At 35.2% G+C, this 18,803-nt stretch overlaps 1 protein-coding gene across 2 annotated transcripts in view; it reads left to right on the forward strand.

Moving 5' to 3' along the window:
* LOC129263716 (integrator complex subunit 11-like) overlaps positions 1-18,803 on the forward strand; it is a 32,425-nt gene extending 13,622 nt beyond the window's left edge. The window contains exons 13-22 of one of the 2 annotated variants that reach the window (XR_010293925.1): positions 595-807; positions 1,556-1,593; positions 2,950-3,074; positions 4,465-4,575; positions 6,833-6,906; positions 7,809-7,936; positions 9,216-9,285; positions 10,403-10,456; positions 16,115-17,200; positions 17,683-18,803. Coding sequence is in view for 1 of the 2 variants with exons in the window: in XM_064101096.1 (XP_063957166.1) it covers positions 595-807; positions 1,556-1,593; positions 2,950-3,074; positions 4,465-4,575; positions 6,833-6,906; positions 7,809-7,936; positions 9,216-9,285; positions 10,403-10,456; positions 16,115-16,180 (879 nt within the window). In the remaining variant the exon portion in view is untranslated. Of the gene's footprint in view, positions 1-594; positions 808-1,555; positions 1,594-2,949; positions 3,075-4,464; positions 4,576-6,832; positions 6,907-7,808; positions 7,937-9,215; positions 9,286-10,402; positions 10,457-16,114 lie in introns of both variants that reach the window. The other variant, XM_064101096.1, reaches the window with a different exon arrangement.

The raw sequence follows: 18,803 nt of genomic DNA on the forward strand, positions 1-18,803 counted from the left end.
TAGGATAAGCACAATCATTTTCAAATGTAGATGTTGCGTAAGCTTTACCGGTAGAGTATTCAAATTCTAAGAACAAAAGGCATTGTATAGACCAGGTGACTAGAATAGTACATCAGGGATAAAGTTTGGAAATCTGTTTTATTGTCTGCCTTTGGCACATTTGACTATTGTTTAGGCTACTGTCAAATACCAGTGATTATGAAGGCTCTATTTATTACTCTATAGCTTGGATGTGATAAATATTTTGATAGGAATACATGTATGATCATCAAATCACAAATGCCTATGTCAGTGAATTTGAAAGCCACCTTCATGGTTGTCTCCAATAACCTTTTTCTGCTCGTGCGCAGTTTACAACCGTGAACAGGCTTCTTGGCAACAGGCTTATTGGGCGCTATACATAAGCAGATAATTGTTCTTATTGTTGTTGTTATTATTTTCTCTTTGTTTGCATCCCCATTGTCTTGGACTGCATGTCCAATTTCCATAATTCACTAGTTTTCAACTCTATTGTGAGAACCTGTGTGCTATGCTGATGTTATCACGTCTTTTTATGAATTGGAAGTAAATACTAAATTGGATTCTTACTCACAGCCGTTTGATCGAGGATACATCAACAATCCCGGGCCGATGGTGGTGTTCGCCACGCCCGGTATGCTCCACTCCGGACTCTCCCTTCAGATATTCAAACAGTGGGCTTCGAATGAGAAGAACATGCTCATTATGCCGGGATACTGCGTGGCGGGGACGGTCGGCCATAAGGTGCTCAGCGGGCAGAAGAAGATAGAGATGGAGAATAGACAGACGGTAGGATGCCTTGTTGTTATGGTTACAAGATGGTGATGATGATGTGAGGTTCATGATGATAATGAGTATGATGTGGTGGTTGTGGTGGTGGTTGTGGTGGTGATAAGAATGGTGATGACGATGATAATGATAATGATGTGGTGATGGTAGTGATGATGATGATGATGGTGGTATTGATGATGGTTATATTGATAATGATGATTATGATGTTGATGATAAGTGAGAAAAGAAAGCTTATCATGCCAGACTACGATGTAAGAGCAATGGTCAGTCATAAGGTGCTCAGCTGACAGAAGAAGATGGCGATGGAGAATAAACAAACGGTAGGATGAATGTTTGCTATGGTTACAAGGTGGTGATGATGATGATGATAATGATGGAGATGATGGTAATTATTATAATGTGATGCTGATATTGATGATGATGAAGATGATAATTATTATAATGTGATGCTGATATTGATGATGATGATGATGACGAAGATGATGATGATAATGATGGTGATGATGATGATGATATGCGAAGATTGTGATATTGTTCATAATTACAATGATAATGACGTCTGTGATGATATTGGTGATACTAGTGATGACTAACGCCTATACATGTACATTTGGTGTCTAGTGTGTCATTTCAATATTTCAGTAGAAGTAGAACAGTTACTTTCATCTTGTTCAGTGTAATGATGGTATGTTACAAATATTTTTCTAATGAACATATTTATTATAATCTTTGTCATGGGCTACAGATTGATGTAAAGTTATCGGTGCAGTATATGTCCTTCAGGTAAGTTTTCTTAAAATCTCAAAAGTACTTAGTTCTAAAGAAATATTGGGGAGAAGATTAAATAAGAGGGGATTAGTAAAATCAGGTATAATGTTACCCATGCAGGGGTTCGAGAGTTCATCTTTTAAGCTGATTTTGAGCTATTTTTTCTTTGGAATTTCAGCCTATTTTAGCTTACCTATGTACAAAGATTATGGGAGATCTTTGAATTTCAGCTTTTTCAGCTCGTTTTACTTATTGTAGCTTACCTCTGTACATAGTGTATGGGATCTATTTTAATTTCAGCTCTTTAATAATTGTAGCTTACCTCTGCACAAAAAGTATGGGATCTCTTTCAATTTCAGCTCTTTTTAGTTATTGTAGAATACCTCTGTACAAAAAGTATGGGATCTTTTTTAATTTCAGCTCTATTTGCCTATTTTAGCTAACCTCTGTACAAAAAAAACTATAGGATCTCTTTCATTTTCAGCTCTTTTCAGCTCTTTTTACTTTTCAGCACTCACATCCCTGTCATAAAAAATGTACAAATTTATTTTCTCTTCTAATTTTCTCATGCAGTACATGCTGAAATGAATGCATAAAATGTATAACTTTATATGAATGTGCTTTGCTTTGAAAGTTGCGAAGCACTGTATTCCTCATAAAAATCTTACTGCAAATACATTAATTAAGTACTATTCAAACTAAAGATAACTAGAACTAAACTCGTTCCTCAGGCAAATCCCTGAGTTGAGTTAAAAAAGCTCCTCACTTATGAGAAATCATGAAATAAAACTGCAAACAGGCAAGTTTTTGTTATAATATTTTGTTCTGGTCATTCATTTTGTAATATGGTATATCCAATTCTATTTTTGTCTGAGTATGAAAATAAATAGAAAATTAGCAAAAATTACCAATTTGAGGATAAAAGCAGATTAATCATGACTCTATGGAGCCTATGTAGTTAATGTAACTTGCACTTCCTTTTCAATGCAGTGCCCATTCTCATGCTAAGGGTATAATACAGCTGATCAGAATGAGCAAACCTACAAAGAATGTTGTTTTTCCTAAATCAATGCTTTTTATTTGGAGCTTATCTCTAAAAATGTTCTCTAAATTTTCAATAACATGCAAACAATAAAAATCACTATTTAAAATTCAAATTGGAAAATTTTTGGTCATATGTTGCTATGCTCATTCATATGACTCATAATATGTAATGTTTATCCATTTTCTAGTTTTGCGAAGTATATGTTACTGGGCCCAAAATTTAAAATGGTTGCCAATTTGAGGAACGAGAGCTGATTATTTTAAACTTAAAACAAGTTTTGCATCTTATGGGTTTATCTATTAACCCATACTGTCTTTTCAATGCAGTGCCCATGCTGATGCTAAGGGTATCATGCAGCTAATCCGAATGTGTGAACCTAAGAATGTCGTCCTGGTTCACGGTGAGGCCGGCAAGATGGCATTCCTCAAAGAGAAGATCTGTAAAGAATTCAGTAAGTTGGCAACACTTCTCTTGTGAGATTCCTTGATTGGCAGATATTTTGCAGTAGTTTTGTTTTTTGGTGTAGTTCACTCGAGCTATTAATCGGTTGATTATTTTTAGTATGCGTGGGAATAATATTGATGATGATGATGATGAGGGTGGTGGTGGTGATGGTGATGATAATGATAATGATGATAATGATAATTATAATGAGAATGATGAAAAAATAATAATAATAATAATATATAGTATTTCTAAAGCGCCAAATCCACATTGATTATGTGCTCAAGGCGCTGAAATATACTTGGTATATCATTATTACCCCGGCTGTAGCTGAGCGGCCATATAGGCGCTAAAGCATTCAAGGAATAAAACCTACCGGGTACCCATTCACCTCACCTGGGTCGAGTGCAGCACAATGTGGATAAATTTCTTGCTGAAGGAAATTGCGCCATGGCTGGGATTCGAACTCACGACCCTCTGTTTCAAAGTCCGAAGACTAATCCACAACGCTCCACTAATAATAAAGGAGGATAATGAAAATAGTATTGAAGTAATCAAGGGAAAGTAATGGCTATATTGTGCCTTTGATATTTTGAATCTTTTGTAATTGCATTATGGATATGGATAGTTAATTTGAAGATAATCACTTATACAAAGATAAAGCGGGCAAACTAGGTATTACAAGTGTTACAGTACGAAGATGCAATTTCAAAACAATCAATTACAAGGTTTAACTTCATCGTCTTAAAGGGGAATCCAGCCTTGGCCATAAAATGTTGTGTTGGGAAGGAGAAAATAAATTAAACAGAGTGGTGAAAGTTTGAAAGAAACCGGTCAAGCAATAAGAAAGTTATAGCTGTTTTAAATTTGAGATCACTAATACTATGTAGATTTCAAATTGGCAACTGGGTAAGTAAATTATGACAAGGGGCTAGGACAACTTTCCCATAGGCCATGTACTTTATTATCAGGGATTTGTGGTTTTCTCCTAAGTACCCATTCCCCTGGGGCAGTAATCTAAATATAACCCAGGTAGTATATTGTTTTATGTCCTCATGAAAGAAAAATATAATTTGAAATAAGTTTTGGGAAAAATGACATTTTAGCCATAATATGTATTGGAGTACATGGAAGAGTAGTCCTTGCCTTACATCACTATGCCATCCCATATGCGGCAAATTCGAAGTCTCCATGGGTATAGTGATTACCAATATTTACAACTTTAAAAAATTTATAACTTTCTTGTTGTTTGTCCAATATTGTTCAAACTTTCACCTATCAACTTGTCTGATTTTTCTTTTCCTTATAAAAACAAGTTATTATTTGGGTTGGATTCCCCTTTAATGATGAAATGAAATATCATGCATGTCTTTTTTTTCCTCTGCATTATTGGACAGAAATCCAGTGTTACATGCCAGCAAATGGAGAGACGATTAATATTCCTTGTAAGACGAATCTGATGGCAGATGTTTCATTGGGACTGCTGAAGAGAAGCGCTTCACTTGCAGGTAATATGGAAAGAGAGTGAGAGAAAGAGAGAGAGGGGAGGGGCTGAGGGGGAAGAGGGAGGGGGAGGGGAAGAGAGAAGAGAAGGATTATTTACATTCCTTGCCAGACGAATCTGATGGCAGATGTTTCATTGGGACTGCTGAAGAGAAGCGCTTCACTTGCAGGTAATATGGAAAGAGAGTGAGAGAAAGAGGGGGGGGGGGGGGAGGGGAAGAGAGAAGAGAAGGACTATTAATATTCCTTGCAAGACGAATCTGATGGCTGATGTTTTATTGGGACTGCTGAAGAGGAGTGCTTCACTTGCAGGTAATATGGAAAGAGAGTGAGAGAAAGAGGGGGGGGGAGGGGAAGAGAGAAGAGGAGGACTATTAATATTCCTTGCAATACGAATCTGATGGCAGATGTTTCATTGGGACTGCTGAAGAGAAGCGCTTCACTTGCAGGTAATATGGAAAGAGAGTGAGAGAAAGAGAGTGAGGGGGAGAGAGAGAAAGAGGGGGAAGAGGGGAGGGGGGGAGAAGAGGAAGACTATTAGCATTCCTTGCAAGACGAATCTGATGGCTGATGTTTCATTGGGACTGCTGAAGAGAAGCGCTTCACTTGCAGGTAATATGGAAAGAGAGTGAGAGAAAGAGCGAGAGGGGGAGGGGGAAGAGGGAGGGGGGGTTGAAGAGGAGGACGATTAATATTCCTTGCAAGACGAATCTGATGGCTGATGTTTCATTGGGACTGCTGTAGAGAAGTGCATCACTTGCAGGTAATATGGAAAGAGAGTGAGAGAAAGAGAGAGAGGGGAGGGGCTGAGGGGTAAGAGGGAAGGGGGGGAGAAGGACTATTAGCAGTCCTTGCAAGACGAATCTGATGGCCGATGTTTCATTGGGACTGCTGTAGAGAAGTGCTTCACTTGCAGGTAATATGGAAAGAGAGTGAGAGAAAGAGAGAGAGGGGGAGGGGGAAGAGGGAGGGGGGGTTGAAGAGGAGGACGATTAATATTCCTTGCAAGACGAATCTGATGGCTGATGTTTCATTGGGACTGCTGTAGAGAAGTGTTTCACTCACAGGTATGGGCTGGTAGTATGGGAGGAAGAGAGGGGGGGGGGTGAAAGAGAGAAAGGGGAGAGATGATTAACATTCCATGTATGATAATCTTCTTAGGAAACAGATGTGACCTCTCCATCTGTACAATCCTAGAAAATTTGCTGGGATGCAAGCAGACATTCCACTCTATATTCATTCAGCCAACCCGTTTTACAAGACAAATATTGCACGTTTCAAAATTTGTGATGTTAGTGATGATGCAGGCAACCTGTGTATTCACAGTATTATACAATTGCACTTGGCACAAGTGCCTGGTACTTGTTGCATTATTTTAAATAATATTGAGTGTGCTGCATCGCCACAAAACATTGCAAAATATGTATTATTTTATTATAACTTACTTCACATCTACTCGAGATGTTTGTCTAGAATCTAAGGTAGATATCAACCTATTATGATTAATTCTGTAATCAACAAGGAGGCAAGAGTATATTTCATTGCCTTCCTTTATGTATCACTGGCATAGCAAGAGTGGACCATGGAAGTGTTTGTGTATTAGGTCAAGGTCAAAGGTCATTTCAGATGAATGAATCACACTTGTATCTTTCTGAAACACCCCCTGGATGGGAATATGAGATTATATGCCATTGTTTTTGCCATTTTTTTCATTCGTCTTTTGTCTTAATTAAAGATAATCCAATAAAATGACCACCAAGTATTTGTATGTATAAATTAAAAATATGTGCCAATTGGCTCTTGACAAAATGTGGAATTGCTGAGAAATGAGCGAAATAAGCACTGAATTCCATGAAATGTTAGGTATTTTTCCAATATTAATGCACTGTACCACATAGTGTATACCTTTTTTCTGTTAGTCATCATCATAATTATTGGTTTTTAGCTAAGATTTCATGATTTCACAAAAATGAGTTGATTTTAATGAAACAGATCTAGATCATGATAATATGGTGTTAATAAGCCTTGATTTTAAAGGCTTACCAGGGAATAATTTTCCTGGTATCGCATCACAATTTTTGAAAGACTGCTATGCATAAAGTCTTTTGTATAGCATATTTTTACATAGGACTGTACATTACTGAGTTAAAAGCTTTTCTCTTATGACCAAAAATGCTATTCAAATTTGTGAAGCAACTTATTCCCTGCTTACTCATGAAATAATTGTTTGCTGCAATTATTTTCTTTTACCTTGAATACTAGGCATGACCTTGTCAGGACTCCCAGAATCCAAGAAATGTCATACAATGCATGGAGCACTTGTCATACGAGATCAGGTAATTTCTATTGCTGAATCATTGCTAAATATTTATGTTTTTTGTGGGCCGACCAACGTGCTGGAAGGCACACGTAGCGTTCGCTAGGACGGAAGTATGGATGGATGGATGGCTCTTGTCAACCATTTCCCCCCTAAAATGTGAACCTGACCAAGCAAGCAATCTCCAATTTCGATGTCGTTTGGCATGTGGGTAGTGCCGGGTACAAGTATTGCCTATGTGAAGTGGTGACGGAATATGTGCAAGTTGTTGACCGCATATATATTCTGGTTGGCTCATAAGAACAAAGGTGAACATCAACCTCTCTCCATAGTCCGACTTCTACGCCGGAGTGACGCCCACAGGTTACTAGTGTATTCCCTTAACATAGCAAGCATGAAATCCATGAATGGTCAAACTCTAGTTTGTCATTATTTTTATTCACGCAATTTGTACTAAGCATAAATTTTGAAGAGTGTTGAAGATTTCTGATAGGTTTTTTTTATGTATAATATGGTCTCATGTGCTCATATTTGTCTTTGCTCTCTGGATATTTATTTGATACTGTAGTCCTACGTGTTTGTAATTGTGTTATTTCTCTGGATACATATATTTAATTTGGTCCCATGCATACATATACATGTATGTGTTTGCTATCTAGATACACTTATTAATACCATGGCATGGACCCATGTGTTCATATTTGTGTTTGCTTTTTGGGTACACTTATTTGATGCCATGGTCCCATGTGACCATATTCGTGTTTGTTCTCTTGATACACTTATTTGATATGGTCCCATGCTCTCCTATTTGAGTTTGTTTTCTGGGTACTATTGTCCCATGCAATCATGTGTGTATGTTTGCTGTTTGGATACTTAGATTTTTACTACTGTCCCATGTATTCTTATTTGTGTTTGTTATAGAGGATACAGTTAGAGGAGCCATCTAAAGTCATGCAGCAGCTCGGCCTGGTTGAACATGATATTAGGTTCACATCTACTGTATCGACGTCGGCCTCATCCATGGAAGCGCTCACAAAGAAACTCAAAAGGTTAGTAGCCAAATGCTTTTTATTTTTCTTACATTTACAAGGGGGGGGGGGGGGATGAACTTGCATAAAAGCAAAATATTTTTTGCTTTGTAAGTATGTTTGTGAGGATCATTTCTAAATAGCTAGAAGTACTTTTTAACCCTAAATAGACTGATCTATTTCGATGCCTAAGAAGCCCCCCCCTTATAATCTCGGCCGTCGATCGCGCCATCGCGACGAAAATTGGCACATGCTTTACCCATGGCATTATCTACAAAACTATTATATCAAATTCTGCAAAAAATCTCATTGCTCATTAATTATGCTAATTTATGCGTAAAATCACAAGTTTGCTCTAATAAATGAAATAATGCCCCAAAAATCCTAATTTTTGTTTCACATACTCTAGATAGGCATCTGATCAAATTGATTTTTCAAAAATTTCAACATCACATTTATTTCCTTATGTATTCTATTGTTTTTTTCAATTTCTTATGTATTTCTTTGTTTTTTGACTTTTTTTTAAATTGTTTTTTCAATGGAAATTGTCGGGGACTGTATTTTGACCATAAACAAGATAAAATTAATTGATGTTAAGTAGTAAAAGGAAAAATAATGATACATTTTATGAATTTAGGCTAAAAACACTATTTGTATTGGATTTGTACACAAATTCAAGTTTTTGAGTAATTTTAGGTTTGCATGCACTTACGAAATGTTGGGTAATTTCGGAACCGCATCACAATTTTGGTCTCAAAAGTTGTGCGAGACTTGAAAGTAAAAAGTCAGCGAGCGACGCGGTAAAAAAAATTTGAGCGGCGGATTTATCGCGAAAAATTTTGAGGGGGGGGCTGAATCAGCCCCCCCCCCCCCCCAGTGTCTTCTTAGGGTTAAGATTACTCCATCAGTGATAATAATTGCATTGTCGGCTGTGTGATTATGTATGAAATTATTATTATTATTATTATAATCTTGAAAAGGAGACTGATTTATAACAAGAGGAGCGCCTCTGGCAGTCTCACCTGCATTATGCTATTCAATATAGCAGCCTTGCTGATGTTGAAAACGACTATAGAATAATCATTCACAAAAAACACCATGCATAATACTATGTTCATTGACGCTAAATGACATATGACCTTGATCGTGTGACCGAAGACTTGTGCAAGATGATCAGTAAGCCAATGACAGAATCTACAAATTTTAATGAATGATGATAGATTTTTTGTTATGTGAGACTCTATTATTATGTTATTTGGCTGGTGATGTTTTGTGTTTCTGTTTTTGGATTGATGTTTAGGAGATTCCCACATGAATCTGTTCAACTGATGCCAGATGCTTCTATCATGATGGGATCAATACTACTTAAGGTAAGAGATGATGATGGTGATGATGATAATGATGATGATGGTGATGACGATGGTTATGATGATGATGATGGTAGTGGTGGTGATGATGATGATGGTGATGGTGATGATGTTGATGATGTTGGTGGTTGTGGTGGTTACGATGATGATGATGATGATGGTGATGATGATGATAGTGCTGATAATGCTATGGTGACGGTAATGATAATGTTGATGGTAGTGGTGATGATGACGATGAGTCGATGATGGTGAGAAGGGCAATGTTTTTGATGATGATGATAGAGGTTGATGATTGCTCTTATTATGATGATGATGACAATGGTGATATTTAAGAATGACGATGGTGGTGCTAGAGGTGCGAGGGTGATGATTATTTGATACGGTAATGATGATGTTGATGATAATGGTGATGACTGGTGATAGTGATGATGATGGTGATGATGATGATGATGATGATGATGATGATGATAATGGTGATGATGGTGATATGATGATGATGGTGATGATGATGATGATAATGGTGATGATGATGATGATGGTGGTGGTGATGATGATGATGGTGATGATGATGATGATGATGATGGTGATGATGATGATGATGATGATGATGATGGTGGTGATGACGGTGGTGATGATGATGGTTATGATAATGATGATGGTGGTGATGATGATGGTGGTGGTGGTGATGATGATGACATTGAAAATATGATGGTGGCCATGATGACGGTGGTGATAGTGATGATGGTGGGGATGATTTTGATTATGATGATAAAGGTGATGTTTTTAATGTTGGGGAAGATGACATTGGTAATGTTGGTAAAAATGATCATGATGATGGTGATGGTGAGGAGAAAAGGGAGGGGAGGCGAAAAAAATATATATATGATAATAATAGTGATGAATATTAATGTTAATGGTCATGATAACGATGACAGTGATTGTGCTAATGATGGTAATGTTGATGATTACAGAGACTAATGTTAGTGATGGCTATGAAAGTGATTAGAGTTGGCATGATTGCGAGTATAAGAAGTATATTTATAGAAATTACAGTTCCATCTTATTAAAAATTTATTTTGTAATGAAGTGATATTTTTCATTCGTTTTATTTTCCCTCCAGATGTCTAGTGAATCAGAAGAAAGCTTAGATCTTCTTGTTTCATGGCCGTATCAGGTATGCATACAGAATTATGTTGAATCTTAAATGGTCTAGCCGAACCCAAGAAAAAGTTTTTTTAATGAAAAGAGAGACACCTTGTTAAAGTCACATATTGCAAAGTTCATTTTAAATCAGTAGACCATTTCGTGGAAGTTAGCTATGAGGCGCCGATTGTACCAATATTATATAGAACAATTATTTGTTATATAATCATTATTTATTAAATAATAACTATTATTTATATATAATTTACATTTTATTCGTAAATAATTACTATTATATAAAATAACATTTCTAATTATTTATATATAATTCCAAGTAATACTTCATTATTTGTAAATAATAATAGTTCGACATTCCATAATTTATAAATAATGATTATTTGTTTTTCATTATTTATAAATAATGATTATTTGTTTTTCATTATTTATAAATAATGATTATTTAGTTTTCATTATTTATAAATAATGATTATTTATTTTTCATTATTTATAAATAATGATTATTTATTTTTCATTATTTATAAATAATGATTATTTGTTTTTCATTATTTATAAATAATTATTTTTGTTTTTCATTATTTATAAATAATGACACTACATACTTAATTATTCATAAATAATTGCAATTCGTTTTTCCATCATTTATAAATAAGTTTGTCAAGTTTTCTATTATTTATAAATAATAATTATTTATTAAAGGGGAATCCAGCCTTGGCCATTAAATGTTGTGTTGGGAAGGAGAAAATCAAATTAAACAGAATGGTGAAAGTTTGAAAGAAATCGGACAAGTAATAAGAAAGTTATAGCTGCTTTGAAATTGAGATCACTAATACTATGTAGGTTTCAAATTGGCAACTGGGTAAGTAAATGATGACAAGGGACAAGGACAACTTTCCCATAGGCCATGTACTTTATTATCAGGGATTTGTGGTTTTCTCCTAAGTACCCATTCCCCTGGGGCAGTAATCTAAATATAACCCAGGTAGTATATTGTTTTATGTCCTCATGAAAGAAAAATATAATTTTGAAATAAAACTTTTGGGAAAAATGACATTTTAGCCATAATATGTATTGGAGTACATGGAAGAGTAGTCCTTGCCTTACATCACTATGACATCCCATATGCGGCCAATTTGAAGTCTCCATGGGTATAGTGATTACCAATATTTACAACTTTTGAAAATTCATAACTTTCTTGTTGTTTGTCCAATATTGTTCAAACTTTCACCGATCAACTTGTCTGATTTTTCTTTTCCTTATAAAATCAAGTTTTTATTTGGGTTGGATTCCCCTTTAACAATGCCAGTGCACATTTCTTTATTTATAAATAATTGGTTGAGTTTCCCATTATTTATAAATAATGATTATTTGTTAAATAATGAAAACGTCTCGAGTGCGCCATTATTCTCATTATTTATAAATAATCATTATTTAATGTTCCAGTTTTCCATTATTTATAAATAAAGATTATTTGTTAAATAATAAAAAATATCTACCTCATTATTTATAAATAATAAAAATTTGTGTGTTTCATTATTTATAAATAACAATTTTGTTTCAATATCCCATTATTTATAAATAATCATTATTTATAAACAATTTTTAAAATTTACCATTATATACAAATAATCATTATTTATATACAAATAACCATTATTTATAAATAATGGAAAACTCGACTATAACATGCAAATGTGGGACCGCCCATGATATGAATATTCATGATGCGATCTCCTTTTTCGTGATTTTTCTTCACAAATTTTTGTCCATTTCCTCTTCATAATGACATTTCTTGAAGCAATTTTCTAGGGATATGGTCTGATTGTAATATTCTTCATTTTCTATTTAACTTCGTCTTCGTAGAAATATCAAAAAGTGTAATATTATACGATTTTTCCTACAGTTCACAATCCCCATAGGCGCGCGTGTATTTCACCTTTTCCATCGTAGGGACAACCGGTGAATCGACGGAGTGCTCTTCATCGAAATACTACGTTGGTTGGTCCCCGGAACTGGCGGGCGGAATTTAGCCCGAAGCCTCGATGGAAGTGGATCAAGTGCATATGAGCTGAGAGAGTGAAGTATCAGTGTACGAGCATCGATCAGGCCCTTCTACTTTCTATAAATATTCTTTGTTGCTTTTTTTTGTTAAGTTAATTTTTCCTGGTGTAGAGATAAGTTTCAGTTCTAATAATGCACTTCAAATACATTTTGGAGTGTCTGTTTGAGGCATTTGGGGCGATTTTACCCCGGCCCCAAAATGCTCAAAGCAACGACAATACGGGGGCATGATGACCCCTAAATTTTTGAAAACTTTTTTTTTTATTGAAAATTATCACAAAATTCACCAAAAGTGTTCATATTTCACTTTTAAAACTCCAAAAAGTGCCCAAATGACAAGCTTGGTCGCTTCGCTGTGTCGCTTTCAACTTGAGAACGTTTACACGTCTGCTCCCCCCCTCCGAAAGAAATTCTGTGTACTGCCATGCTCAAAAGAGCCTAGCTGGCACATTGATTTATATATACTTTCATTTTCATTATTTTTATCTAATTATCATCATGGCCTTACGCATAATTTTTTCCAGGGGGGGTCAGGACGCACATAATCTTTCTTTCGATACTGTTACAAACAAAATAAAATCTAGAATGAAGTGTTCCAATCAGACTGCCTTCTCATCAAAGAATCCTCCTTTGACAGCATAACAGCACAACACACTCTTGGCATCCTGTTGGTCAACTTGTTGAGGGATTCACTTGAAATACCCTGCAATGCTTTCTGTAGTATCTCCCACAGATGAGTCTCACTTGTTGGGCAAGTTTCTCGAACCTTCCCAAAGCAGCTCGATGGGATTGAGATCTGGGGACTGGGGCGGCCAATCCATGATTTCCAGGACTTGTTTCTCTTCCTTTTTCTTCAAGTAGTCTTTGCATAGTCTTGACGTGTGTTTTGGGTCATTGTCCTGCTGGAAAACGAATCCTTCTCCAATCAGGTGTTTCCCTGAAGGGATGGCCTTCCGCTGTAGGATTGAATGATAGCCATGCTGGTTGAGGATACCCTCTACTCTGTGCAAGCTGCCTACCTTTCCTGCACCAAAGCAACCCCAAACCATGACATTACCACCACTATGTTTCACAGTTGGCTTGATGCACTGGGGTATCATCTTTTCTCCCTTTCACCGTCTCACATAGGTACGTTGCTTGCTGCCAAAAACCTCGAACTTTGATTCGTCAGACCAAAGAGCCTTCTGCCACTGCTCCAAAGACCAGTCTTTATGCTTCCTAGCCCAAGCAAGCCTTTTCTTCCGGTTCTTTTCTTTGAGGAGTGGTTTCCTTGAAGCCACACGGCCCATCAGCCCTGCTCCACAGAGACGTCTTCTAACAGTTGCAGAACATACAGGCATCTCACGGGTGTTGTTGAGGTCAGCTGTAATCTGTGAGCAAGTCTGACAACGGTTGCGCAGACTGCTCACCCGAATGTATTTATCTTCAGCAGGAGACATTGTTTTTGGCCTACCACTTCGTCTCCTGTCCCCATTAGACCCAGTAGCCTCTTTGCGTTTCAGGCTGTAGTGAACAGCATGGATACTGATCTTGAGTTTCCTGGCTATTTCTCGCATGGAGTAGCCTTCTTCCTCAAAACTACAATTGACTGACATGTTTCCAAAGAAAGCTGTCTAGTCTTAGCCATTTTAATTTTGTGACTGACTTCTGACTAAGAAAAACTGAATAGGCAAAATGAATGAAGGTGCACTGGAATAAGTGTTAAAAAACTCTGAATAACTTTTGAATTCATGAATTTCAAATTGCACTGATGTCTACTCCACTTCCATGCATTTTCTTTAAAGAAGGATTAGGCATTTGTCAAGTTCAGATGTTTTCCAGGATAAAGATGCAGATTTCCATAAATTATCTGTCTTATGAACAATACTCAGCAACAAATTCTGAGGACATCTGCTGTAACATTCACAAAATAATGGGAAGAATTTCAGAATAGAACCCCAAACAGAACAATGTTAAAAGAAGTTAGCATTTTTTAGAAAATGCCATCTTGACTGGTAGCCTGCCCTCTTTGGCAGCTGCACGTCTCTTAAGAGCTTTGAATTTGTTTGAATCAATGATAAAATGTAGACTGGTGTATAGCCTTCACTTTAAAACAAAAATGCAGCTGTACTATGAGGCTTAACTTCAGTAAAGTCTACCAAAGTTCGAAAAACACACACTGAAGGCAGGTGTTCCCAAACTTTTGGAGGGGAGTGTATAAATAATGATTATTTGTATATAATGGTAAATTTTAAAAATTGTTCATAAATAATGATTATTTATAAATAATGGGATATTAAAACAAAATTGTTATTTATAAATAATGAAACACAACAAATTTTCATTATTTATAAATAATGAGGTAGATATTTCATTATTTAACAAATAATCTTTATTTATAAATAATGGAAAACTGGAACATTAAATAATGATTATTTATAAATAATGAGAATAATGGCGCACTCGAGACGTTTTCATTATTTAACAAATAATCATTATTTATAAATAATGGGAAACTCAACAAATTATTTATAAATAAAGAAATGTGCACTGGCATTGTTAATAAATAATTATTATTTATAAATAATAGAAAACTTGACAAACTTATTTATAAATGATGGAAAAACGAATTGCAATTATTTATAAATAATTAAGTATGTAGTGTCATTATTTATAAATAATGAAAAACAAATAATCATTATTTATAAATAATGGAATGTCAAACTATTATTATTTACAAATAATGAAGTATTACTTGGAATTATATATAAATAATTAGAAATGTTATTTTATATAATAGTAATTATTTACAAATAAAATGTAAATTATATATAAATAATAGTTATTATTTAATAAATAATGATTATATAACAAATAATTGTTCTATATAATATTGGTACAATCGGCGTCTCATAGTTATAAATATTCATTCTCTGACTGTTGTCGTGGTTACAATCAGAGGCCAGTTTTTCTCAGTCGATCGTTAATCTTGAATTTAGCCAGTGCTGACTGTTCTTGGCCCCATCTCACAAAGTGTTACGATTGATCCAATCAATCTCAACTCTATGGAAATCCATCCATGTCATAATTTTTTCTACAGTAAACAAAGAGAATCACACTGAATTTTGAAGAGAATGATGATGTATGCATATATACATCATATCTAGGAAATATTTTGAACCAATTTACATTATAAATGTTGATGTTGCTGGCCGTCCATAGTTGTGCTTGATAGGATCAATCGCAACTCTTTGTAAGACAGGGCCTTCACAGACAAATGTAAATGAAATAACAGATAGAACACCTGAAAGTTATGGGGGTCATTTTGAAACTACCCCCATTTTTGCCAATTTCACGTACAAATAGAGGCAAATTCTGTTTTTAGTCAAATTGTATAAGTGTATCATTATTTTCGCCTCTAATGATAAAGCCCAATTAATTTTATTCTGGTTATGATGTAAATGGTGTCTCCAATGTTTTCTGTCACGAAACAATAAAACAGGTGAAAACTAATAACTGAGAATTTGTGTTAATACCGCCATTTGTAAAGTAAATATTTATGTAAATTTTTGTGATTAATTACACATGAACTTTTTATTTGTCTACATTCTATTCTATTTTTTTTTTACAGGAGGAGGAACTAGGTAGTTCACTGTTGAGTATGCTACATTCACCAAAGACCTCAACAGCAGAATGATGAATGTTGAAGAAATTTAAAGGAAGGAAACAAGAAAAGTTAGTGACTACAAATCGTGCTACAGTCCCAGACATTCATATTTGTGGATTATCTTTTTTAATACTTCAAGCATCTGTTTGTTACTCTGTTGCATTCTCAAAAGAGCTTGCATCCAGAATGAAGAATGTTGAGAAAGAGACGCCTGAAAGAAATTTAAAGGAAGGAAACAAGAAAAGTTAGTGACTATTAATCATGCTACAGTCCCAGACATTCATATTTGTGAATTGTCTTTTTTAATACTTCAACCATGCGTTTGATACTCTGTTGCATTCTCAAAAGAGCTTGCACACAGAATGAAGAATGTTAAGGAAGAGACATCTCGAAAAAATTTATAGAAAGGAAAAGGGAAAACTTAACGTCTTTAACGATGATAAATCGTGCTACAGTCCCATTCATTCATACTTGTGGGGTAGACTTTTATGTCGCATTGGCCGGATGACATCCCTTTGAGATTCTATTTTCTCCACACATTGCGCTTCTCCCATGCACTATCAGTGGGTAAAATGCAGTAGACTGGTCTCAACCTGGCCATGTCCTGACCATGTTTATTAAAAACTTAAGTGCATGAAAATGAATCACTTAATAAGAAGTTGACAGGTATGGAGTGTGCCCTCTATAGACGAAGTGAGAGAAGGGTTGCCATAGTTCTAGCAATGAATCAAAATGAAGGTGTTGATGATAAAGTGGGAAAACAGTTTTGAAGCGAGATCACAGAGAGGTGCTATTTATTTAAAATTTCCTTTTGAGATTGTGTCTCCACCTGTGACTCTGCCATATTGCATCTCATTCCCCACAGCTTTTGTCAGTGAGACATGAGGAAATTTTCTCTTCTCCACAATCAAGAATTTTTATAAGTTTTTGATAAGTTTTCGCTTGTGAGGCTCTAAGCTTCATCAGACCTTCGTTGTAGGTGACATTGTTGGTGAAACAGCCCGACAAAGGGTGGAGGAGAGAGCGTATTGTCCCAATTCTCTATTCTGGGTTCTGTCTTTAAAGAGTTAGATTGATCAGGGGTCCATATTACAAAGAGTTACGATTGATCCAATCAACCACAACTATGGAAAGCCAGCAACATCAACATATATTATTCATGTTTGTTCAAAATATTTTCTTACTATGATGTATATTCATGCATTTATTGTTTTCTTGAATATTCAGTGTGCTTCTCTTTGTTAACAAAGGACATTGTGCAAATTTCCTGTAAAAAAAATTATGACATTGATGGATTTCCATAGAGTTCAAGACGATCAGATCAATCGTAACTCTTTGTAAGACGGGACCCTGATCAACCTCAACTCTATGGAAATCCATCAATGTCATAATTTTTTTTACAGGAAATTTGCACAATGTCCTTTGTAAACAAAGAGAAGCACACTGAATATTCAAGAAAACAATGAATCAATTGAATGAATACATCATAGTTAGAAAATATTTTGAACAAACATACATTTTAGACGTTGAAGTTGCTGGCTTTCCATAGTTGTAGTTGATCGGATCAATAATTTTTTTACAGGATATTTGTCGTTTGTAAACAAAGAGGAGCATACTGAATTGTCAAAACAATGATGGATGTATGAATGTACATATCTAGAAAACATTTTGAACAAACATGCATTCTAAACGTTGATGTTGCTGGCTTTCCATAGTTGTTGATCGGATTAATCTTAAATCTTTGTAAGACTGGGCCCTGTTCTACATGCATGTGGATAGCCTCCCTAATCCTTCTGGTAGATTATGGAAAAAAGAAAACTTTCTCATCTTTACATACCAATCAGGGGCCCGTCTTGCAAAGAGTTGCAATTGATCCAATCAATCGTAACTCTATGGAAATCCATCAGTGTCATAATTTTTTCTATAAGAAATTGGCACAATGTGAATTTTCAAGAAAACAATGAATCCATGAATATACATCATAGTTAGAAAATATTATGAACAAACATGCATAATAGATGTTGACATTGCTGGCCGCCCATACTTGCGATTGATCAGATCAATCGTAACTCTTTGTAAGACGGGGCCTGATGAATCTTTTCAGTAATGTTACGTCAATTAGGTCTCTTAGAAAATGACTAGAAATGACATTTGCTTGTTTTATTTCAATGGGCTAATGTGTCTTATTTAAGTTTTATGCTTTTGGGAAAAAATCTAGTCATTTGAAATTTTGTTATATTTTTATAATTTGAGTGTATAAAAATCCTTTTTATCAGCATATCATACCAAGTTTGACTCTCATTTGGCCTTTACTGGAGCCCATTCCATAATTTTTTTTATAATGCGAAATTTTCAGTAACAGTTCAAAGCTAGTGAAAAGAGTTAAGAGTCACTCTTCGATTCGCATTTTATTCAAATTGAATTGTTGGGATGAACTTGGTATTTTAAACAAGTTTTTTTTTATAGTTCCAGGATCATTTTGTTACTCTTTCATAAGCACATGTTAAAATGCAAGATATGCTAATGAAAAACTTTGCAAGGTGAGGATCTATTTTTACTTGGCTGGACTCGGTGAGTTGGTTTATTTTCGACTATGGTTATAAATAGATTGTAAATAAACTTGATACTAAAACATCAGACATAAACTATCGGT

This window comes from Lytechinus pictus, chromosome 6 (assembly GCF_037042905.1).
Source record: "Lytechinus pictus isolate F3 Inbred chromosome 6, Lp3.0, whole genome shotgun sequence".
Taxonomy (NCBI): domain Eukaryota; kingdom Metazoa; phylum Echinodermata; class Echinoidea; order Temnopleuroida; family Toxopneustidae; genus Lytechinus; species Lytechinus pictus.